Source organism: Mustela lutreola, chromosome 5, assembly GCF_030435805.1.
Source record: "Mustela lutreola isolate mMusLut2 chromosome 5, mMusLut2.pri, whole genome shotgun sequence".
Taxonomy (NCBI): domain Eukaryota; kingdom Metazoa; phylum Chordata; class Mammalia; order Carnivora; family Mustelidae; genus Mustela; species Mustela lutreola.
Window position 1 is genome coordinate 39,274,867 of NC_081294.1, and position 26,180 is coordinate 39,301,046.

The 26,180-nt window shown below is 36.1% G+C and overlaps 1 protein-coding gene across 2 annotated transcripts in view; it reads left to right on the forward strand.

Annotated features, from left to right (window-relative positions):
- Positions 1 to 26,180, forward strand: part of NDUFS4 (NADH:ubiquinone oxidoreductase subunit S4) — a 114,071-nt gene that overhangs the window by 21,740 nt on the left and 66,151 nt on the right. For both annotated transcript variants that reach the window (XM_059173961.1, XM_059173959.1), the window contains exon 2: positions 21,042 to 21,120. In XM_059173961.1, coding sequence (XP_059029944.1) covers positions 21,042 to 21,120 — 79 coding nt within the window. The remainder of the gene's footprint in view (positions 1 to 21,041; positions 21,121 to 26,180) is intronic.

Below are 26,180 nucleotides of genomic sequence, written 5' to 3' on the forward strand. Positions count from 1 at the left end.
TACAGGTAACAAATATCTATAGCTTTTAATCTGAAAATTTTTTGTAGTTCAACCGTGTCTTAGAGTTGGTGTGAATCTTTTTAGAGTTAATCTAATAAAAACTTAAAACTTTATTTATTTGATAGCAGACGTGCAAGTGAGGGGGAGAGGGAGGAGCAGAGGACAAGGGACAAGCAGATTCTGTACTGAGTGGGTAGCCCAGTGTGAGGCTGGATCTAACTATCCAGAGATCACGACCTGAACCAAAATCAAGAATCAAGACACTCAACTGACTCAGCCACCCAGGTGCCCTCAAAACTTAAAACTTCTAAATGGAATTGTTAATTTAACAAATTTAGTTTCTCAAAAATAATAGATTGTTAATAATGTTACTTGGAATAGATCAGGAACTGTGCTAAGTGCTTATTATCATTTATACCTGATTTTAATATTCTCAGTAGCTCTGGGAGGTGATCTCTTAGCTCACTAAGGGTAGATGGTAACAACTTCTGATGATAAGAATTGTTAAAGGACAGAAAGTCAGTGAAGTAAATTTTAAAGATCTAATTGGCTTTATTAATTGATTCATGAATTAGATAACATGCTATTTAGCAAGTAGAAAGGTTACAGAGTGGGAAAGGTTTTTAAGAGCAGGATAAGGAGGTTATGAACAGAAAAAGGGTTCTTTTGGTAAGGTCACCTTTTGGGCAGGGAAGGGGGTGTCTAATTAGGTTGATTATCTCATCTTTCTTTGGGGGATGGAGAAAGGCCCGTATTACCTCATTGGTGCTGACCAGTAAATTCCAAACTGACTGTTTAAAACCACATTTCTCTGGGAAGTTGAAGCTACAGTTAGTTGGATATTAAGCCCCAGTTTGGTGACTTGGCTCAGCATAAGTGACTATATTTTGGGCCTCTGGGTGTGTGTGTGTGTGTGTGTGCGCTCGCGCGTGCGCGCGCACGCTATAGCAGAATGGTGTGTTGTCAGGTAGCAGGGTCCTGCATGAAGAGGTTTGTCACAGGCCCTATGATGAGAGACTTGGTTTACTAGATACGAACAGTAGCATTAGTCTGATAGCAAGAATGGTTATGTCAGACAACAGTGTATTCTCTTTTTAAAAAGATTTTATTAGAGAGGGAGGGAGAGACAGAGAGGGAGAGGGTGAGCAAGCATGAGCAGGGGGAGGGGCAGAGGGACAAGCAGGGCTGTGGGCTCCATGGCAGGACCCTTAGATCACGACCTGAGCAGAAGTCAGATCCTTAACCAACTGAGCCATGTATGTGTCCAAACAGTATAGTCTTTGAAGTGGGAGATCCTAGGTCCATATGACCTTGAGTGTTTTAAAAGTGTAGGCTGCTGAGCTTGCTAAATTGTTAAGCTTTCTTCAGTGGTGCCCATATGGTTTTCCTTGCAATCATAGATTTCAAATATCATTCATTTTATCAAGGCTATATATATATTTTTTAAGATTTTATTTATTTGTCAAAGAGAGCACAAGTAGAAGGAGCAGCAGGGAGAGGGGGGAGCAGCAGGCAGAGGGAGAAGCCTGATTCGAGACTTGATACCAGAACCCTGGGATCATGACCTGGGCCGAAGGCAAACACTTAACTGACTGAGCCACCCAGGCATCCAAAGAAAAATAATTTCAGTCCTGCTTTACACCATTCAAGAAAATATATATTTTTAACGATTTTATTTATTTATTTGACAGAGACACAGCTAGAGAGAGAACAGAAGTAGGGGGAGTGGGAGAGAGAGAAGCAGGCCCCCTGCAGAGCAGGGAACCCGATGTGGGGCTTAATCCCAGGACCCCCAGGGATCATGAACTGAGATGAAGGCAGATGCCCAACAACTGAGCTACCCAGGCACCCAAGAAAATCTTTTGATATACATTTTGATAGTGATATTTGGAATTCATGTCTATAAGTGATGTGGAAACAAAGCAAAAGAAAATTTCTCTACTACTTACAGCACACTGATGAGTCCTTGAAACAGAGTAACCTTTCTCTAGAAACTCAGCTGTCTTGATGTTAATACTTTGCTAAGGGTAAGAGGCAATCTTACCCTGACTCCCCAGAATCCTTTAAGTCTTCTTTAACATATAAACATTCCTTTGGAACTGTTTTTTATCTCTCTTCTGCAAGTTTTAGTTTGGTAACCATCCTCTAAGCGTATGGCCCACTGAGACTTCTGAAGGGTCTCATGACTGAGTTTTTCTGATCAGTAATAAATGACCCTTTCCTAACAATAGCTAGCCCACTCAAGGTACTAGAAACCTTGCTTCTAAAATTCCTTAGACTTAAGCTATCCCTGACCTCCTCCCAACTTCAAAGTATATAATTGGCCAATCTCTATGATCCCAGTACAGTTCTTTCTGCCCAGAGATCCTGTCCTCATGCTACTGAGAATATTAAAAAACACCTTTTGAGGTGCCTCACTTGGGCTCAGGTCATGATGTCATGTCGGGGTCCTGGAGTCAAGGCCTGCATCTGCTCTGGGCTCAGCAGAAAGTCTTGTCCCTCTGCCCCTCCCCCTACTTGTACTCTCTCTCTTTCTCTCTCTCAAATATATAAAATCTTAAAACACCTTTTTGCACTAGAGATGTCTGAAGAATTCTTTGTGGGCCGTCAGCTCCAAATCCCGCCGCTTCAGACAACATACATAAGTAGCCATTTTTGGAGAGCACAATTAACCATCCATGGATATAGATTAAAGTGAACTTGTAGGTATTAGATGGTGCTATTAATACTGAAGATTTATTTTTCCTTACTTCAGCAGCTGGACTAGCTAACATTTATTGAGTCTTGACCAAGTGCCAAGCACTTACTAAAAGCTTTATATACATTGTCTCATTTAATCTCACAGTAACCACATGCAGTGAGTAAAAATATGGTCTACATTACTTTTTAATGTAATATTTTGAAGAGATAATGCAGTTATAGACTTCTGTATAAAGTAAATTGTAAGAGTCTTTTTCATACCTGTTTCTGATTTCTTTTGCTCCTTTATCACTGCTTTCCCACTCCCCAATAAATCATTGTTACTAGTTTCTTATGCTTGGAGTTTGTGCATATTCAAGCAAATACATTTTTACTCCTTTCCATTTTTCTGTAAATAAAGCATACTAATAATATTTTTCATTCTTTCAGTTTTTCAACTTTTTTTTTTTAAGTAATCTGTACCCAACATGGGACTTGAGCCTACAACTCTGAGATCTAAAGTTGAATGCTCTACTGAGTCAGCCAGGTGCCTCAATTTTTCAACTTTTTATTAAAATCTTGACATGTATAAAAAAAAGGTAGACTACAGTGAATCTATAAGCCCACCACCTATATTTACCATTGTTAAGATTTTGGTGTTTTTTTGCTCATTTTGCTTTTGTGTAACATGTATATGGGTAAGCAAAGTGTGTGTGTATGTAAATATATATATAAACATTTATATATTTTAATGATATAGTATTTATCATTTATTATATTATATTAATGAAAATATATATAATATGACATATAATATATTATATATAAATTATATAAATATATTTAATGAGATATATTATAAAATATATTTAATGATTATATTTAATGAAATGGAATTATTATTAAATGTATTTAATGTATGTATATATATTTATATTCCATCCCTGAATACTTCATATTTTAAGTAAATTACCACTAGTCAATGATGGATTTTAAGCAAAGGAGTGGAATGATTGGGCGTAATTACTTGGTGAAGTGGAAGATGCCTTTAAGAATAATAAGACTAGAGTCAGGGAGTGATTAAGTGATTAAGTGATTGTTGTGTTAGTTGAGGTAGGAGGGAATAAGGATAGAATCAGTGGATTTGGTATTGCTTTGTATTTAATTGGACAGAAAAAGCTGTTTACATTTTTTAGAGAAACTCTGGAAAAGATGTGTTTGTTCATCTTTTGTAGGGTTCCTTTTCCTATCTTGCCCCTAAATGAGCTGGTAGTGTTGTTACTAGAGGGAGAGAAATGAACATTTCTTTGTACAGCAGGCACTCCATGCCAATTACTTAACATGCTATTTAATTCTGCCAGTCATTCTGTGAGGTATTATTATCCTTATTTTTGCAGATGAGGAAATTGAAGTGCAGAGTTGTGAAGTAATTTGTTCAAGATCATATTGCTCTTAAGTGGTAGATCTGGAATTTTAACATGGGTCTGACTGATTCTGAAGTCACTACGTGACCGTTTCTCAAATTGTTTCATGAAGTTTAAAATAAAGTTAGAGTTTTTTTCCTTCTGAATGTATTTGTAATTATTCCTAATCATGTAATCATCAGCCTTTAAGAAATTGTGTGCCCAAGAGTGCCAAGTTTGCTAAGGGACAGATACTTCATCTTTGAATTGAAGAGTAAGCAGTACTTACCAACTAGCTTTCTCTGTGATGGAGTATTGCTAGATGATGAATATGAATCTGTTCAGTTTTCAGGTCTTGTAATTTCAGGTTAGATTTATTGTATATTATCATATAAATATATATTTATGATAAATCATAATTCCAGTGGTTTTATGGCAGTTAGAAGTTTTAAACAAAAAGATTCCTAAACTGAAGGAAATAAGCAACAATTTAGAATACTTCAAAGTGAAGATAAATGAGGATAAAATACATAGCTTCCCCTCTCCCCCCAGTTAGTTAAGCTGTCCCAAGACGAAACAGTAGTATTAAAGCTGGTATGAAGCAAATCATCTCATAGTTCATACCTGTAAGCTTTGGAGCTATAAGAAACTAAATCATGTTGCCCTTAAAGACAAAAAAAAAAGTGACATCTTGATTCACTTGAAAATGGTACACTCTTAATATGTAATACTCCCGATCTCAGTCAATGTGAAACAGACATCATACAATTTAAATTCTCATATGGCATTCCCTAGAGAAGTACATGAGTAGAGAATTGTATCAGTCAAGATTCTAAACCCCAAAATATCTGTGGCTTAAACTAACAAAGATTCATTTCTTGTTCTTGTTTCATGTCCCTAATTGGACAGCCAGAAGCTGTTCCTCCACCATTTGTCCTCACTTGGGAAGTGAGACTAACCCCTGTTGGTTTCTCTGACAGGGGAAAAGAGGCATTGATGCACTGACTTTTTTAAGGCTACTAGATAGTGTCACTTCTTTTTCTTTCATTGGCTGAAATAAGTCATATGCCCACACCAAACTTCAGAGATAGCAGTGAAGTGTAATCTTACCATATGCTTGGAATGAGAGCTAAATTACTGGGCATAACTATAATGATTAACACATAAGCCTTATGAGAATTATAGAGATTTTTTTTTTTTTAAGTTTTTATTTAATTGTCAGAGAGACAGTACTCACGTGTGAGTGCAATAGCTCCGGGAACAGCAGGCAAAGGTCTGAGCAACAAGCCTGATGCAGGGCTTGATCCCAGGACCTTGGGATCATGACCTAAGCTGAAGCCAGACACTTAACCATCTGAGCCACCCAAGCATCCTGAACATAGATTATTTTGTGTGGTTGATCAATAAATTAAGAACCCCCCCCCCCACTTTTTAAAGATAGTACCTATGAAGTAATACTAATGTGATGAATTAAGGATCTTGATGCTAAAAGGTAAACAAGGTAGATAACTGAAAATGTCTAGTAGTTAATTATTTGACCAGTCAGTTGGTTTATCTGGGCTTGCTTTACATTGTGTTCTATTCTTTATAACTTCATAAGTATATTAAGAAGTTTTGCTTTTAACCACTATTAATGACATACAAAGTGTAACTACTGTGTAAAACATGTTGAAAAATGGTGCTAAAGCAACAGTCTGAAAAATCACTAAAGTGGTAATTTGTATTAAGTGTGTTAGTAAAGTTTCACTTATTTTGTGTTACAGACATGGACTAGAGATTTTTTTTTTGAAAAATATGCTACCTGAGGCAGTAGAGAGAGTGATATATTAAAGTTCAGCAGCTTCAATTTGACCTTCTAGAAATTTGTGAAGAGATGAGTTATAGATAGACTTCTGCATACATCCATGAAGAAGCTTTTTCTAGGCAAAGTTGTACATCTTTGGCTTTGACAGACTTGTATGTGTATTCCTCCTTATTAGAGGTTGTAAACAGGATCAACAGTTTCTTTACAAGGCATACTCTTTTTTAAAGATTGTAAAATACACATAATGCAAAATTTACCATTTTTAAACATTTTTAAGTGTACTTCAGGGACATTAAGTACATTCATATTGTTGTGCAACCATCACCACCATACATCTCCAGATTTGTTTTTTTATCTTCTAAAACTGAAACTATCTACTCATTAAACAAAAGCTCTCTATTCTCCTCTCTCCGTAGTCCCTGGCAACCACCGTTGTACTTTTGTTTTTATGAATTTCACTACTCTAGGTACTTCATATGAGTGGAATCATACACTGTCTTTTTGTGACTGACTTATATCATCTATTACTTCTTCAAGGTTCATCTGTGTTCTAGTGTGTGTCAGAATTTTCCTTCCTTTTTAAGACTGAATAATACTTTGTTGTGTATGTATGTATATGTATGTGTATATATATATATGTATATATATAGTATATATATGTATACATATATATATACACACTAAGTTATTTTTAATCCATCCATCTGTGGGTTTCTTCCCCCTTTTGGTTACTGTGAATAAATTATAAAAATTAGTGAACAAATAATCTAGTCAGGTCCCTGCTCTCATTTCTTCAGGATATGTATATGGAAGTAGACTTGCTGGATAATATGGTAATTATTAATTTTTTAATGAATTGCCATACTATTTTCCATAGTATCTGTACCATTTTACATTTACCACCAGCAGTTCCATTTTCTTCACACTGTGCTAGCACTTGTTCCCTTCTCTTTGCTCCCTCCCTTCCTTCCTCATTCTAATGAGTATCTAATGAGTTGTACCTTTTGTTTTTGATTTGCATCACCCTGATAACTAGTGTTGTGTTGAACAACTGTTCATGGGTTTATTGTCCATTCATATATCTCCCTTTGAGAAATGTCTGTTCAAGTACTCTGCTCATTTTTGAATTGGGTTGTTATTTTGTTGTTGAATTTTGGTGGTTCTCTATATATTCTGGATATCCCTTTTCAGACTATGTAGTTTTCAAATACATTCTTTTTTTTTTTTTTTAAAGATTTTATTTATTTATTTGACAGGCAGAGATCACAAGTAGGCAGAGAGGCAGGTAGGGGGATGGGGGAAGCAGGCTCCCTGCTGAGCAGAGCACCCAGTGCTGGGCTCTATTCCAGGACCCCGGGATTATGACCTGAGACAAAGTCAGAGGCTTTAACCCACGGAGCCACCCAGGCACCCCTTTAGATACATTCTTTAGCCAATTTTTTTTTCTCACTGAATTATATTCCATTGCATGGCTCTACCACAGTTTATCAGTTCACCTATAAAAGGACATTTTGGTTGTTTCCAGTTTTTGGCAGTTATGAATAATGCTGTGATAAATATTCTTGTACAGATTTTTGTGTGGATATAAAGCTTTTAATTCAGTTGAGTAAATACCTAGTAGCACAATTGCTGGATCGTATGTTAAGACCTTGTTTAGTTTTAAGAAACTGCCAAACTGTGTTCCAAATTGGCTGTATCATTTGTGCTTCCATGAACATGAGTCAGACTCCTTGTAGCTCCACATGCTTGTCAGTATTTGGTGGTTTTTAAAAAATTTTATTTTATTTTATTTTAGCCATTCTACTAAGTGTGTAGTGGCATCTCATTGTTTGAGTTTTTAATTTCCTGATGAAATATGCTGTGAGACACCTTTTCATATGCTTATTTGCCATCTGCATATCATCTTTGGTGAGGTGTCTGTTCAGATCTTTTGCCCATTTTTTAACTGGGTTGTGTTCTTGTTGAGTAGGAAGAGTTCTTTATATGTTGTAGATACAAGTTCTTCATCAGATAATGCGTTTTGCAAATATCTTCTTCCAGTCTGTGCTTGTCTTTCCACGGTCTTTAAGTACCATCCACAGAGCAGAAGCTTTTAATTTTCATGAAGTCCAACTAATACATTTTTTCCTTTGTGGATTTTGCTTTTGGTGTTGTATCTCAAAACTCAGAAGCAAACCGAGGTACCTGGAGTTTTATGCTCTTTTCTAGAAGCTTGATAGTTTTGCTTCTTACATTTAGGTTTATGATCCATTTTGAGTAAATTTTTGTGAAAGGTGTAAGGGCGGTGTATAAATTCATTTTTTTGCATGTGGATATATTCCAGTTCCACTTAATGAAAAGATTATCTTTTCTCTATTAGACTGCCGTTGCTTCTATCTCAAAGACAGATCGGTTGACTTTATCTGAGTAGTCTATTTCTGGGCTCTTGGATATGTTCTGTTGATCTACTTGTTTATTCTTCTGCCAATGCCACACTATTTGGTTACTGATATATGTAGCGAGACTGAAATCAGTGTTTAATCCTCTGATTTTGTTACGTGTTGGATCTGTAGATCAAGTTCGGAAGTATTGACATCTTTCTAAGATTGAGTCTTCCTACCAATGAACACAGAATGTACCTTGATTTATTTAGAGATTTTGTGCTTTCATCAGTTTTCTAGTCTTGTTTCATATAGATCTTATATGTATTTTGCTACATTTACATCCATGTATTTATTTATTTTTTGATGGTAATGCAAATGGTATCATATTTTTAATATCACATTCCAGTTAGTCATGCTGGTGATATAAGAAAGCAATTGGTTTTTTATGTTAATATATCTCAGAAATTGCTCTTATAATTACTTTATAGTTCTAGGTTGTTTTTTGTTAATTACTTGGGATTTTTCTTTATAGATGTTGTTGTCCTCTGTAAACTAGGACAGTGTTTCTTCTTTTGTAACATACTTCCATATCATTTGGGATATCCTGCCTTTATCCAGTCTTAGGAGTAGTTACTCATCATTAAGTATGTTAGTTGAAGATTTCATGCATACGTTCTTTATCAGTTTTGGAAGTTCCCCTCTTTTCCTAGTTTGCTGAAGAGGTTTTAGTATGAATGGTTTTGGATCTTGTCAAATGCCTTTTATGTGACAATGTGAACATGTTTTTGTTTGTTTGTTTTTTGTTTTTAGCTTGTTGATGTATTGGATTATATTAATTGATTTTTAAATATTGATCCAGCCTTGCATACCTGGAATAGATCCCATTTGGTCATATTGTATAAATCTTTTTATTTTGTTGAGGATTTTTCATCTATGTTTGTAAGAGATAATGGTCTGTAGTTCTTTCGGTTTTTTGTTTGTTTTTGTTTTTTGTGGGTTTTTTTGGTGTTGGTAGTTAAGATAATGCTGGTTTCATCAAATAGGTTAAGACACATTTCCTTCTGGGGGGATGTCTGGGTGGCTCAGTCGGTTAAGTTGCTGCCTTTGGCTGAGGTCATGATCCCAGGGTCCTGGGACTGAGCCCGGCATCGGGCTCCCAGCTCAGCAGAGAGCCTGCTTCTCCTTCTCCCTCTGCTTGCTGCTCTGTCTACTTGTGCTCTCTCTGTATCTCTCTGTCAAATAAATAAATAAAATCTTAAAAAAAGGGGGGGGGCGCCTGGGTGGCTCAGTGGGTTAAGCTGCTGCCTTCGGCTCAGGTCATGATCTCAGGGTCCTGGGATCGAGTCCCGCATTGGGCTCTCTGCTCAGCAGGGAGCCTGCTTCCTCCTCTTTCTCTGCCTGCCTCTTTGCCTATTTGTGATCTCCCTCTGTCAAATAAATAAATAAAATCTTTAAAAAAAAAATACATTTCCCTTCTGGAAGAGATTGTAGAGAATTAGTATCATTTCTTAAATGTTTGGCAGAACCAGACTGTCTGGGCCTGATGCTTGTTTGCTGCTGCTTCTTTTTTTTTTTTTTTTTTTTTGTAAGGTCATGAATTACTTATTCAATATCTTTAATAGCTGTGGGCCTATTCGGATTATTTCTTCTTCTTCTTCTTTTTTTTAAGGTTTTATTTAGTTATTTGACAGACAGAGATCACAAGTAGGCAGAGAGATAGAGAGAGAGAGGGAAGCAGGTTCCCCGCTGAGCAGAGAGCCCGATGTGGGGCATCCCAGGACCCTGGGATCATGACCTGAGCCGAAGGCAGAGGCTTAACCCACTGAGCCACCCAGGCGCCCCAGATTATTTCTTCTTGTATGAGTTTTGGTTGTTTGTGTTTTTCAAACAATTAGTTTAATTCCTCAAAGTTACCACATTTGTGAGCACAGAGGTATTTATAATATTTTTTATTATCCTTTTAATGACTATGGTATGAATAGTGATGACACTCCTTTTGTTTTTTTGTTTTTTTTGTAAAGATTTTATTTATTTATCAGAGAGAGAGAGGGGGAGAGAGCGAGCACAGGCAGACAGAATGGCAGGCAGAGGCAGAGGGAGAAGCAGGCTCCCTGCAGAGCAAGGAGCCCGAGGGGGGACTCGATCCCAGGATGCTGGGATCATGACCCGAGCCGAAGGCAGCTGCTTAACCAACTGAGCCACCCAGGCGTCCCGACACTCCTTTTGTTTTTGAAATTGGTAATTTTTGTCTTGTGTTTTTTTTTCTTGGTTAGTCTGGCCAGAGATTTATCACTTCCTCTGATCTTTTCAAAGAGCAGGTTATAGTTTTGTTGATTTTTCTTTACCAATTTCCTGTTTACAGTTTCATTGATTTCTGCTGTAACTTTTATTATTTTTTTCTTCTGCTTGCCTTAGGTTTATATTGTACTTTTCTATAGTTTCCTTTGGTAGAACCTTGGATTATTGAATTTAGACTTTTTCTTTTCTAATCTATGTATTAATGCTAAGTTTCTAAACTGCAGTTGCTGCATCCAGCAGATTTTGAAAAGCTGTATTTTCATTTTCATTTAGTTCAGAATATTTTAAAATTGCTTTGAGGCTTCATTTGACTCAGTTTCTTTAGAAGTATGTTGTTTAATCTCCAAAGAGTTGGGAATTTTCCAGTTTTCCGTTACTGGTTTCTAGTTTAATTCCACTATTGACTAAAAGCATACATTCTATGATTTCTTCTTTTATTTATTTATTTATTTAACAATTTTTAAAAGGAATTTATTTATTTATTTGAGACAGAGAGATACAGAGAGAGAGAAAGAGCATGAACAGGGGGAGAGGCAGATGGAGAGGGAGAAGCAGACACCCCACTGAGCCAGGAGCCAGATGTGGGATCATGACCTGAGCCCAAGGCAGACGCTTAACTATCTGAGCCACCCAGTTGCCCCTATTTATGTACTTTTTAAAATATTTTTATTTATTTGTCAGAGAGAGAGAGAGAGTGCGCGCACAAGCAGAGGGAGAAACAGGCTCCTTGCTGAGCAAGGAACCTGAAGTGCGGTACTAGATCCCAGAATCCCTGGGATCATGACCTAAGCCAAAGGCAGACACTTAACCATCTGAGCCACCCAGGTGCCCTGATTTCTGTTCTTTTAAATTTGTTAAGGTGTGTTTTATGGCTCAGAATGTGACCTCTTTTTATTTCAACTGTATCTTTACTGATGTTCCTTTGGCTGGCTATGTACAGATTACTTGAAAATAATTCTTTTTTTTTTTTTAAAGAAGAGTGTTAAAGTCTCCCAACTATAATAATGAATTTGCCTTTCTTCTTGTAGCTCTTTTGATTTTTGCCCCACATATTTTGACCTTCTTTTGTTGGGCATTTATACCTTAAGGGTTGTTAATGTCTTCTTCGAGAATTGACCCCTTTCTCAGGATGTAAATACCCCTTTTTATTCCTGGTAATTTTTTTAAAGTGATCCCTACACCCACCGTGGGGTTCAAATTCATGACCCTGACCAAGATCAAGAGTCATTTTCTCTATCGAGTTAACCAGCCAGGTGCCTCTAATCTTAATAATTTTCCTTGTGAAATTTAGTTTTTCTGAGATTAATATTATTATTACAGTAAGATTTGATTACTGTTTTCATGTTTTATCTTTCTCCATCTCTTCACCTTAATTCTATCTGTATCTCTGTATTTAAAATGGGTTTCTTTTAGGCAACATACAGTTCAGTTTTTGCTTTTTAAATCCATTCTGACATACATTCTCTTTCAGTTGGTGTATAGTTGGTATTATTATGTACCGTGTATATATATCCTCTGCTCTCTTTCTCCCTTTTTTAGGTGATTTTTGCCTTGTTTTCTGAGAGTCTTTTATATATTCTAGATATTAGTGTTTTAACCACTATGTGGATTGTACTTATCATATCTGATATTTCCTTTAGTTTGTAGTACCCTTTGTTGTTCAGAAGTTATTTTGCTTTCACAGTTTGTGGGTATTGTGCTTTGTGTCTTGGTTGAGAAAACTTTTCCATACAAATGTTATTTTAAAAAACCCTTTTATTTTAGTAATTTATACACAACACAGCGTGTGTGTGTGTGTGTGTGTGTGTGTATCCATCTGGAGCTCTTTGGTAGATGGTATAACTATTTTATAACCGGATTTAAACATTTTTCTTCCATGAAAGGCTAGCCAGCCGTTTCTGTATTACTTATTAAATAGTCCATCCTTTCACCACTAATGTGAAATTGTACTTTTATTATATAATAGATTTACAAATCTACATTATCTGTTTTGGCACTATGATCTGTACTGTTTCTTATCTGTGTGTCGGTGTCTGTATTAATACATTTTTTAATTATTGTAGCATATTAGTTGGAAAGGTAGATCCTGCTTTCTAGTTCTTTTTCAAAATATTCTTGGTTATTTTTGTGAATTTTTTTCTTCCCAATGATAATTAACTAATTTACATTAGTAATTGACATTTTTACAGTAAATTTGCTTCCAGTTATTTATAAGACATTCTAAAGTACAGCAACTCAGTTCCTGCCCTTAAGGCATTCCAAACCAGTAGTTATTTTTTCTTGGCCAGTATACTCAATGATTTGACCTTTGTAAATGTGAACTTTTCATATAGTCATTGTGTTTTGTAATATAATTGCTATCATCAGTATGACATCTGTTTTCTTATTCCCTTTTTTTTCACCTCAGTTCTGTTTATTTTGATAACCTGTTATTACAAACATGGGTAGATTAGTTTCTCCTTTCCTTTACATTTTCCGTCATGCCCTCCAATTTCTTCATTATCACCCTCCAAAACACTGCCCACATTCTCCTTTTACTCCTCAGTTTCATTCCAAAGTCTGTTATGTAAGCATAATTATCCCTCTTATGCCTCTTGCACAAATCTTTCCTTCATCTGTTGGATGACACTCAAAGGATTAGTTTTAAGTTTTTGGCTTGAGTTGTGTGCAGAGACACAACTGCTATTAGTCCATGCTACAAGTTCCTCCTGGCTCAGAAGAATGGGGAAAAGGATATCTACGAACAGGAGTCCTATAGGTAAAGATTAGAAATTTTGTGATAAATCTGAATTAGAATCAGGGAACTTGTTTGTGAATAGATTATAAGTTATTGTTATTTCTGCTGAACTTAACCAGAGTATTTTGTAACATCCTTTCCTTTCACTCCCTATATTTTCACAGAATATTAAAATGGTTCCTTGGAGGCACTGGGTGGCTCAGTCAGTTAAGCGTCTGCCTTTAGTTTGGGTCTTGATCGCAGTACCCTGGGATTGAGCTCCCACATTGGGCTCCTTGCTCAGCGGGGAGACTGCTTCTCCCTTTCCCTCTGCCTGCTACTTTCCCTGCTTGTGCTCTCTCTCTCTCTCTCTGTGTGTGTCAAATAAATAAATAAAATCTTTAAAAATAAGTAAATAAAATGGTCCCTTGACCCCCTTATCTTTATTTTTTCCATTAACAATTCTTTCTTGCGTCTCTCTAGTGAGTACAGTATTATGACAGTTTAAGTTTTCTCTGTTGATTTAAGATCTTGAAAAGCTTCAAGATCATTAACTTGAAAGTGATTGACCCAAATGCCAGCATATTTTAAGGCTGAGATAATTATTATGATATGGAAAATGTGCATATGTTTTTATTTTAATATTTCAGTTAGAACTCTTAGTAATATTTTCTTGTGGTTTAACACTTCTCTGTGGAACTAAACACTTTCTGATTTAATGGGAATTTGGATTATAATTCAATGTCCAATAAATTGACAACAGATATAATTGGTTTTAATCAAATGGTTGAGGATTAATTGATTCCTTAATAATTTCTATAGGATTAGGAATTTTACTTTGTAAGTTGATCCATTCATTTCTGGTTTTTTGAAGTTAGTGGTTCAATTTGAATGTTTATAAAATCATCTTCAGTTATTTGTAGGGATGTTTTTATTATCTATAGTTGGACACAGGCTACCCCAATATTCAGTTCCTTAAAACCATAGTAGTCATTTGTTTTGCTCACAGATCTGCATTTTGGGCAGTGTTTAGCAGGGAAGTTTGTCTCTGCTCCACGTAATGTCTGCTGGGATGGCTGGACTTGGGCTGGAGGATCATTCACATGCCTGGCAAAGCAATGTTAGTTACTGATTTCTCCTCATTTGGGTCTCTCTGTGGGGCACCTTGAATTTCCTCACAACTTGGTAGTTGGATTCCAAGAGTGAATATCCAAAGAAGCAATGATCTAAGTGACAGGAAATGGAAATTGCTAGTGTTTTAAGGCCTGAGCCTGGAAATACAAATAGCCTCAGTTCTGTATTATATTGACCAGGCAGTCAGAGCGCTCAGATTCTAGGAATAGGGGACCTGCAACTCTTGATAGGAGGGATGAGTGTCAGAAAAATTTGGAGCCGTGTTTCAAACTGCTACAAGTGATATGGGAATTTTATTCTCCTTAGTTGATAAAGTTAGTTTGCTTCAAAGGGAGAATAGTGTTAGTACTTTGAATCAGTACTATTTATTCTTATTCAGACACTGTTTTCCATTGAAAATGGTTTCTTTTTATCTTTTCACCATTAAGACTTTTTGAAGAGTGTATTTTGAAGTAATAAAAACAGTATTTGCAAATGTAAATGAGGAAAATTATAAAATGCCAATCAAAGAAGTCAAAGATCCTAATATATATAGACTGGAAGACTCGGTATTGTTAAGATGCCAGTTCTCCCCAACTTAATTAGTAGATTCAACACAGTCTCAATCAGAACCTCAGCAAGCTCCCTTTGTGGTATCAAGAAACTGATTCTAACCTTATATAGAAAGGCAAAAGACTCCAAATACTCAATGTAATAGTGGAGAAGAATAACAAAGTCAGAGCAATGGTACTGACTTTACTTCGCAGCTAAGGTAATCAAGACAGTGTAGAATTGGTGAAGAACAGATAAATAGATCAACAGAACATAACCAAGAGCCCAGAAATAGACTACTCAGATAAAGTCAACCGATCTGTCTTTGAGATAGAAGCAACGGCAGTCTAATAGAGAAAAGATAATCTTTTCATTAAGTGGAACTGGAATATATCCACATGCAAAAAAATGAATTTATACACCGCCCTTACACCTTTCACAAAAATTTACTCAAAATGGATCATAAACCTAAATGTAAGAAGCAAAACTATCAAGCTTCTAGAAAAGAGCATAAAACTCCAGGTACCTCGGTTTGCTTCTGAGTTTTGAGATACAACACCAAAAGCAAAATCCACAAAGGAAAAAATGTATTAGTTGGACTTCATGAAAATTAAAAGCTTCTGCTCTGTGGATGGTACTTAAAGACCGTGGAAAGACAAGCACAGACTGGAAGAAGATATTTGCAAAACGCATTATCTGATGAAGAACTTGTATCTACAACATATAAAGAACTCTTCCTACTCAACAAGAACACAACCCAGTTAAAAAAAGGGCAAAAGATCTGAACAGACACCTCACCAAAGATGATATACAGATGGCAAATAAGCATATGAAAAGGTGTCTCACAGCATATTTCATCAGGAAATTAAAAACTCAAACAATGAGATGCCACTACACATTTAGTGGAATGGCTAAAATCCAAAAAACCAACAACACCAAATAGAAGCATATGGAGCTGCAAGGAGTATGACTCATGCTTTCATGGGAACACAAATGGTACAGCCAGTTTGGAACACAATTTGGCGGTTTCTTAAATCTAAATATGGTATTAACATACAATCCAGTAATTGTGCTATTAGGTAGTTATCAAAATGAATTGCAAACTTACGTCCCCACAGAAACGTGCACATGAATGTCATTACCAGAAAAAACCTTAATGTTGATAAACAGATGAATGGATAAACAAATGTGGTATATATATTTTTCAAAGTTTTATTGCCTTAGGGTTTTTTTTTTTAAGTTTTTTTTTTTTAATTAATTTATTTGACAGAGAGACATCACAAGTAGGCAGAGAGGCAGGCAGAGAGAGAGAGAGGAGGAAGCAGGCTCCCTGCTGAGCAGAGAGCCCAATGCGGGACTCGATCCCAGGACCCTGAGATCATGACCTGAGCCGAAGGCAGTGGCTTAACCCACTGAGCCACCCAGGCGCCCTGCCTTAGGGTTTTAAAGAAAAAAAGATTATGAGTTACTATTACATAGCATTTCCAAAAGGAATTGTTAAAGTGGAACTATACTTTATTCCAGTTATTAGAATCACAGAGTCTCATCACTAAAAGAAACTTGAGAGCAACAAGTCCTCATTTTGCAAATTTACAAAGAAGGAAATTGAGGTACAGAAAGGTTAAGTGATTTGCTCGTAGAAATAGTAGGTACTAAAACCAGAGTTAGAAATAAGACCTCTTGAGGTGACTGGGTGGCTCAGTTGTTAGGCATCTGCCTTTGGCTTGGGTCATGATCCCAGAGTCCTGGGATCGAGCCCCCATGTCCAGCTACCTGCTCGGCAGGAGGCCTGCTTCTCCCTCTCCCACTCCCCCTGCGAGTGTTCCCTCTTTGGCTGTGTCTCTCTCTGTCAAATAACAAATAAAATCTTTGAAAAAATAAAATAAAAAAAGATCTCTTATTTTCTATTTCCAGGATATCTCATTTTCTTATGGGAAACTTGTACCAAAAAACTAAATATAATAAATAGCTTGCTCAGTAATAATTACAGCCCTCATAGTTTATTCTTTGGGCTCAGAATTTAAGTTGACTCTTAAGAAACCTGGAAATGTGAAAAGGCCAATTAAGACAACAGGTAGGTAGACAGAAAGGCAAGTTCATGAGGCAAATAAAATTTTTAATTTCTCAAAAATAGGTACCAAATAGCAAAGTTAAAATTACAACCTATTTACTAATGATTATATATTGATCATTCCTACACATATACTTTTTAAGTGTTGTGATACATTGCCCAATAACACAAGATTATTTATATTTTGGCAGTTTTTGCCTTTGACTCTTTGGAATTTGTGCTATTAGGACCATGGGTTTACAAATACCTATTTGAGTCCCTGTGCTCTCTGTTGACCCAAGGACCCGATGTGGGGCCCGATCCCAGGACCCTGGGATCATGACCCAGGCGGAAGGCAGCTGCTTATCTGTCTGAACCACCCAGGCACCCTGAGTCCCTGTTTTCAATTCTTTGGGGTATATATTGAGAAGTGAAATTGCTGAATCGTGGTAATTCTGTGTTTAATTTTCTTAGGAACTGCCATACTGCTTTCCATAGCGACGGCATGATTTTCATTCCCATCAGCAATGTACTGTGTTCTGGTTCTTTATATCCCACCAACACTTATTTTTTTTTGAAAACCATCCAAATAGGTATGAAGTGATATCTTATTGTGGTTTTGATTTATATTTCCCTAATGGTTAGTAATATTGAGCATCTCTTGCTACTGGCTAATTATATATAGATCTTTGGACAAATGTCATTCAAGTCCTTTTCCATCCTATTCCCAGGTTTGTTTGTTTGTTTTTTTTCCCAAAGATTTTATTTATTTATTTACAGACAGAGATCACAAGTAGGCAGAGAGGCAGGCAGGGAGAGAGGGGGAAGCAAGCTCCCTGCAGAGCAGAGAGCCCGATGCGGGGCTCCATCCCAGGACCCTGGGATCATGACATGAGCTGGAGGCAGAGGCTTTAACCCACTGAGCCACCCAGGTGCCCTCTAGGTTTTATTTCTTGTTTAATGTTTTTATACTCTTATTAAAAAACACTTTATTTACTGCTGCCAATTTACTGATGTGACATTGTTTAAAGGCTAATCAGCAAATAGATATTTGCTATATAATTTACATTTAATCTAAAATTAACTGTAGCTTATATTTTATAGGTCTAATTAATTAAGTTTCCTATGTTTGTAATTGACTCTAGATCTCTGTTGCTACCTTAACTATTTATAATTGGAGGAAAGTTTTTCCCTACATCTGATTTTTGATTAAAAAAAAAAAAATTGCTGTTTTGGGATGCTTGGGTGGCTTAGTCAGGGCTTGGGTCATGATCCCAGGGTCCTGCGATTGGGTCCTGCCTCTGGCTCCTTGCCTAGCAGCAAGCCCAATGCTGGGCTCTATCCCAGGACCCTGGTATCATGACCTGAGCCAAAGGCAGACGCCCAATGACTGAGCCACCCAGGTGCCCCTTTAAAGTTTTTTCTTACAAAATGTTTTAATTGTGATTTTTAATTCTTTCTGGTAGGATTGTTTTACTTAACATCTTTTGCCACTTTTTTATTATTCTTTTATATACAGTCTGATAAAAATACGAGATTTTTTTGTCTGTGTATTTGTTTATAAAAGTTATGTTTCCAGAAAGTGATGTATAGCATCATTCTTATGGTTAGTTGGAGATAAATCTAAAAATTTTAAAAATACATCCTTATATATGCTTTAAAAAATTTAAGTTATGACTAGTATACAGTAAGGTTTTATTACACAGTTTAAGAGAAATTTGTTTAAATAAAAATCACTGTGTAATCTGAAGTTACACAGTTCATGGATTATAGAGTTTTAATCTGTGTAGAATAATTTGCAGTTTTGATCTAGCACTTCTCTTCATTAGAGGAACTCTGCAGCTTCATTTTCTTGAAATGTAGCTATGTTTTTAAATATTTCCAGTATTTCAAATTTTCCTGAGTTCTCTTATCATTGCCTAATTTTTTTCTTATATGGATTTGGTTAAGAGTATTCAGAATGTTTTTATTGTCATGTTATTGGTCTTAATGATTTCCATAGTAAATAGATTTTTAAAAGAGCTAATGATACTCCTTTAATACAACAACCAACACATGTATTTTAACTATTTGTGTAAATAATTTAAAATAATTTCCATGTAGATGTATTTTGTGTATATGTATTTCTTAGAAGGGTATTCAAAGTAATAAGGATTTAGGGGCGCCTGGGTGGCTCAGTTGTTAAGTGTCTGCCTTTGGCTCAGGTCATGATCCCAGGATCCTGGGATTGAGCCCTGTGTCTGGCCCCTACTCAGGGGGAAGCCTTCTTCTCTCTCTCCCACTCCCCTTGCTTGTGTTCCCTTTCTCTCTTTGTCACTCTCTTTCTCTGTGTCAAATAAATAAAATCTTACAAGTAATAAGGCATTACATTAATTTTGGGAAATAACTTACAGATTTTTTTCAAAATACATATTCATAAAACAAAAAAGTCTTTGTGTTATCGTTATCTTTAAATTACACTATTGGTACGTAGATTTTCTATAAAGCTGTGTACACGATAGCTGTTGAAAGTTGAACTTTTACATGAAATTTTTGCATTAGAACTTGGGGCACCTGGGTGACTCACTTGGTTAAGTGTCTGCCTTTGGCTCAGGTCCTGATCCTAGGGTCCTGGGATTGGTCTCCTTCTGCCCTTTCCCCTAGCTTGTGCTTGCTTTCTCTTTCTCTAATATAAATAAATAAAATCTTTAAAAGAAATAAAGAAGAAAGAACTTAATACTGTATATTCTGTTGGTTTTGAAATTTGAGTTATGATTGTAAGGACTCATGACATGACATAACATGACTCATGATTGAGTCATGATAAGCTAACTTTCAAAAGAGAAATCTACATAAGATGGCTTAATATTTTGGAAAATGTAAAATGTTAAATTTAATGATCAGCGACAGTACAGTATTGGTTAGTATAGACTGCAATGTATATATGAAGTAAAAAAACCCAAAAACCTGTTCTCTTTAAGTGATTTCTTTGGGATGAGGGTCAGATGATGCTAATATAAAGGAGCTAGCTTTGGTGCCCATTTTATTTCTGACTTAATATTTCTGTTTTAACTGTTTAGACTTTCTTCAGTTCTGTGAATGAGATACAGGACTAAACTAATAACATTAGTTAAGATGATCATAGAGGGTACCTGGGTGGCTCAGTCGTTAAGTGTCTGCATTGGGCTCAGGTCATGATCCCAGGGTGCTGGAATCGAATTCTGCCTCAGGCTCCTGCTCCCACTCCTACTCCCCCTGCTTATGTTCCCTCTCTTTCTCTATCAAATAAATAAAAATCTTAAAAAAAAAATGATGATAGAAATAATTTCTATTTAAACTACTTTTGTTTTGAAATTAGAATGAATTTTGAGCATTGTGTGAAATTAAGAGTGTTAAGTGAAATTAGTGTTTCAAAATTAGAAACTTTGTTAACATTATATAATTTTTTTTTTTAAAGATTTTATGTGTTTATTTGACAGAGAGAAATCACAAGTAGATGGAGAGGTAGGCAGAGAGAGAGAGAGAGGGAAGCAGGCTCCCTGCTGAGCAGAAAGCCCGATGTGGGACTCGATCCCAGGACGCTGAGATCATGACCTAAACCGAAGGCAGCGGCTTAACCCACTGAGCCACCCAGGCGCCCCAACATTATATAATTTAGTTCTATGATATTTACTTTCAGCCATGAAGTATATGATTGAGATTTTACTTTTTCTTATGTGGTCATTTAGGAATCAGCATTCTAGAAGGATTGATATAGCTTTGTATTTTTCATCATAATGGTGACAAACCAGCTACTGTACACTGACAGAGTTTGGTACTTGTCACTGACGGCTTTTCTGTGACAGAGAGCCTATAGACTGACATAAAGTGCAGCCTGTTGTGAACTCTTAAGTGAGTCTGCCAAAAACTCAGCAGACAGAACTAATTGGGGAGAAAAAGGATTTCTGTGCCCTCTTCTCTTTCTTTCTATTCTTTTTTGTTTTATAAGACAGATATTGTTAAAGTAGCTCATTTGTGTAAGATTTGTCTGCCTCTCTTTTCTCATTGCACGGATCATTTTTTAACTTACAGTCTTGCACTGCAGGTCATTAAGCACTTCCACATGGAGGCTGGCACAAGACCAAGCTCGAGACAGGCAACTCATAACAGTTGATGAAAAATTGGTAAGAATTTTCTATTATTACTTTGCTATGATTCTGCCTTCAGGGTTCTTTTTGTACAGTATCTTTTCAGAATGGTGTTTTGTGTTCTTCCAAGAGAGTGATTTGAATTTAAATTTCTAGATTGTATATAAATTTTAACAGAAAATAGTCATCACAAAAAGATAATTTGTGCTAAGCATTATACACAAATATTAAGTCATATGCAGATATTAACAGATTAAAATTGCAAAAACCTTCATTTTTGTGGTGTTTATAAATAGCAATCAGAACATTTTAAATTAATGTATATGAATTGAACATGAATATGAATATAAATATAAATGAATATGTGTGTTCTTTATTTTCTCACTATACTGCTGTTAAATTAAGTTGTAAGACACTTACCAGGTAGTACCTAAACTTAAGTATATTTGGTTTTTATGAAACTAATTATTGTTGTTGTTACTGTATGTGTATATGTGTATGTACACACACATTACATTTCTGCATTATGTATGAGAGATTACAACTAGCAACAAATAAATAGTTTTCTGTTAATTAGCAGATAGAATTATGGTACCATAACTTAAAAATTTTTTCTATGTGTGATGTTACTTTAGATGCAACTTATTATTTATGCTTATATTGTAAAATAGCATAAATTTTGTAATATCTAAGACTTGTAAAAATATGTAATAGTGTAAGGGTGCTTCCATTTTTTATCTGGTTTATCATCAAATGTATGGGTGTGTTTCTTAAATACTCTTCATTCATTTATACATTCTTTTATCTCTCAGTTTTGACTGTAAGCATAGTTTAAATAATAGGTCACACTTAAAGATAAAAACACTGTTTATACCACTAAAGATATAAACAGATATATAAATAGATAAGTAAACAGACAATGGATAGGTAGTTTGGAAAACTCTGATCTTATGCTTAAGGCTGGTTAGTTTTATCTTTAAACTGCCTCTTAGTTCTGCTTGCTGACATTGCTGTCATCCTAGTTTAGGCTGCTACCATCATCTTTCACCTGGATTGCTGCAGTAGTTTTTAAATTGATCTTTATAGATACTTTAATCTTCCTTTAATTCATTTTCCAAAGGATAGACAGGATGGTCATTCAAATGCTGGTTTTATCACTTCTTGTGTAAGAACTATAGGTTTTCTTACTGACCTAAAAGTAAACTTTAAAATCCCTGCATGGTTTTCAAGGTCTTACATGATTAAAGTCCTGCCTTCTTTCCTAGGTTTATCTTGTACCGCTGTGTTTTATATACTGTGCTCCAGCCACACCAAACCTGGAACTTGCTGTTGCTTTCCCTGCTTCAGGGCATTCACATTCCAGTTTATTCTGCCGAGATGCTTTTCACCAATCCCCTAGTTCTTATCCAGGGACCTTCTACCTGCTCTTCAAGTATTAATCAAACACCACTTGCTTAGTCAAGTATAAAAGAAGTGAGATGGTATGTGTGTAAAAGGAGGATGATTTACACATGCCATATGTTCATTAATTAATGAGGGTACTATTCTAATTTTTTCAGTGACCATTTTAAAAAAGAGGTTGGCTTCTTGTTTTAATATTGTGGGGTTCACTCTTCATAAGATTTTCAAGTTCTATAGAGTTTATTAGTAATGGTTCTAAGTTCTCTTCTTTCTAGTTTGAAGAATAAGTGAGGTAGCAGTCTGTTGCTCTAAACAAGATGCTGTGAGTCTTACCAGAGAGGTAAACAGACTGCTTTGAGTTTTGTTTTTCTCTTATTAAATCAGTTGCATACTTTCAATGAATTTTGTTGCCCTGTATAGATTTTTCCCAGCTTTGTTACGTCTTACTTTTTTTTTTTTTTTTAAAGATTTTATTTATTTTATTTGACAGAGAGAGAGATCACAAGTAAGCAGAGAGGCAGGCAGAGACAGGGGGAAGCAGGCTCCCTGCTGAGCAGAGGGCCTGATGCGGGGCTCGATCCCAGGACACTGAGATCATGACCTGAGCCGAAGGCAGTGGCTTAATTCACTGAGCCACCCAGGCACCCCTGTTATGTCTTTCTTGAAGTGTATTAGTCAAAATGTCTATTCCAGCTGAAATCAATTCAAGTCTTACTTATAAATTAATCATAGTTACTGAAGTAATATTTAAACAGATAACTGAATTTTCAAACATGAGTTTTAGCCATTCTTTCAGGTTTATATTAAAATGCAAATATTAAATAGTCAAATAGGTAACATAATGTTGATAGGGGTTTCAGGTCTTCTTGTTCCCACACACTACCTACTGAATGAAAGGTTGAGTTGATAGCATAAAGACAAGACAATTGGCTGAAGATATTTGCAGAAATATTAAGTAATTGGAGTTAATTATATTTGCATTTTGAACAAGAATTATTCCAAAAATATGTAGTAGCCCCCCTCATCCTTATCCACAAGGGATGCATTCTAAGACCTCCAGTGGATGTCTGAAGGCACAGATAGTACCAAACTCTGTATATGCTATGTTTTATCTATACGTACATACCTATGATAAAGTTTAATTTATAAATTAGGCACAGTAAGAGATTAACAACAACAATAATAGAATAATTATAACAGTATACTCTAATAAAAGTTATGTGAATGTGGTCTCTCAGAATTTCTTACTGGACTGTACTCACCCTTCTCGTGATGCTGTGAGATAATAGAATGCCTCCATGATAAGATGAAGTCAGGTGGATGATGTAGGCATTGTGACATAGTGTTAGGCTATTATTGACCTTTAGATAGCTATGTTAGAAGGAGAATCATTAGCTTCTAGACCGTGGTTGACCGTGGGTAACTGAAACTGCAGAAAGTGAAACCGTGGATGGGGACGGAGATTTGGAAAGATAATTTAACCTTCTGTCCTTTTTTATTAGACTGAACACCTGGCTCTCAAACTTCTGTTTAAAAATTTCCAGTTAACTCATTCTCATTTCTTTTGAGGCTACTCTTTATATTACTTACCAGCCATAATTATTAGAAAGCTATTTCTTACTAAGAAAAAAAAGTCTTTTCAACAAATGAAGATGGAACAACTGTATATCCAAATGCAAGACAAAACAAAAACCCTTCATCCATACTTTGTACCATATGCAAAAATTAACTCAAAGTTCTAAATGTAAACTCATAGTTGTAAATGTAAAACTAAGAAGTATAAAACTGGTAGAAGAGAATGTACGATAGACTCTTTGTAATTTTGGGTTAGACATTTATTTTACTATTTTTTTCCCAAGATTTTATTTATTTATTTGAGAGAGAGAGAGAGAGTGGAGTGAGTGAGTGAGAGTACAAGCTGGGGGAGGGACAGAGAGAGAGGAAATAGCAGACTCCCCACTAAGCACGGAGCCCAACGTGGGGCTCGATTCCAGAAACCTGGGATCATATCCTGAGATGAAGGCTGCTTAATTAACTGAGCCATCCAGGTGCCCCCTAGACATATATTTTATAGATACAAACCAAAGTACAATCCATTTTTTAAAAAACTATAAAGTTGGGGGGTGCCTGGGTGACTCAGCTGGTTAACCGTCTGACTCTTGATCTCAGCTCAGGTCTTGATATCAGGGTCATGAGTTCAAGACCCACATTGGGCTCCATGCTTGGTGTGGAGCCTACTTTAAAAAAAAAAAAATTATAAAGTTGGTTTTCCTTATAGTCAGAAATTTCTACTCTTTGAGATTGTTAAGAATATGAAAAGACAAGGCACAGATTAGGAGAAAATATTTACAAAACACTTATCTGATAAAGGAGTTGTATCCAGAAAGTCAGCAACATTTAAAACTAAATAATATGATTTTAACTCAAATAAAAATGAGCACTTTACTCAGGAAATATTCAGATGGCAAATGAGCATATGAAAAGATGCTCAACATCATTAGTGATTATGGAAATGAATATTAAAATTACATTGAGATACCACTACACATATATCTGAATAGCTTAAAAAAAAACTGACCCTACCAAGTGCTAGCAAGGATGCAGACCCACTGAAACTCTCATACAGTGCTGGTGGGAATGCAAAATGACAGCCATTTTGGAATGGAGTGTGTAGTTTATTATAGAGTTAAATGTATCCTTGCCATATGACCTAGCAGTCTTCACTTCTCAGTATTTACTCAAGTGAAAGGAAGTGAAATGAAATCTTATGTTCACACAAAATCCTGCATGTGCATGTTTTTAACAGCTTTATTCGTAATTCCAATAAGTGGAAACACCCCAACTATACTTCAGTACCCCATACAATAAACTTTTACTCAGCAATTAATAACAAATCTGGATGAATCTCCAGTGCATATATTAAGTAAAAGAAACCAGACTCACAGGCTGCCTACTGTGTGATTCCATTTATTTGGCATTCTAGAGCTGGCAAAACTCTAGGAACAGAAAATTGATCCCTGTTGTTAAGGTCAGATGTACGAAGCAGAATATTCAAAAAAGGGCATTAGGTAATTTGGTGGGGGTGATGTAACTCTTCTGTACCTTGATTATGTGTTCTTTTTTCAGAGCCTTATTTGGTTTTTGTTTGTTTGTTTGTTTTGTTTTATTTTATTTATTTACTTGAGTGCTCCTGGGTGGCTCAGTCATTAGGTGCCTGCCTTCAACTCAGGTTATGATCCCAGGGTTCTGGGATCTAGCCCCGTGTTGGGCTCTCTGTTCCGCAGGGAGCCTGCTACTCTTCTCTTAATCCCCTTGCTTTTTTTCCCTCTCTCACTGTGTCTCTCTCTGTCAAATAGATAAATAAAATCCTTAAAAAATTCTTTTTCTTTATTTACTTGAGAGAGGAGAGAGAGCACAGGAGGAGGAGAAGCAGTTCCCTGCTGAGCAGGGAGCCCAATATGAGTCTTGTCCCTAGGACCCTGGGAGCATGACCTGAGCCTAACACAGACCCTTAACCAACTGAGCCACCCAGGTGCCCTGCTAATCTGCTTCCTTTATAACTAATACCATTGACTCAAGGTTTGCCCTTTTATGTAGGGCATGCCATTTTTTCCCTACATGACAGCCTTCTGTATATTTGAAAACAGCTCTTTGGTCATTCTAACTCAGGGGTTCTCAAAGATTAGTCTGGGCAG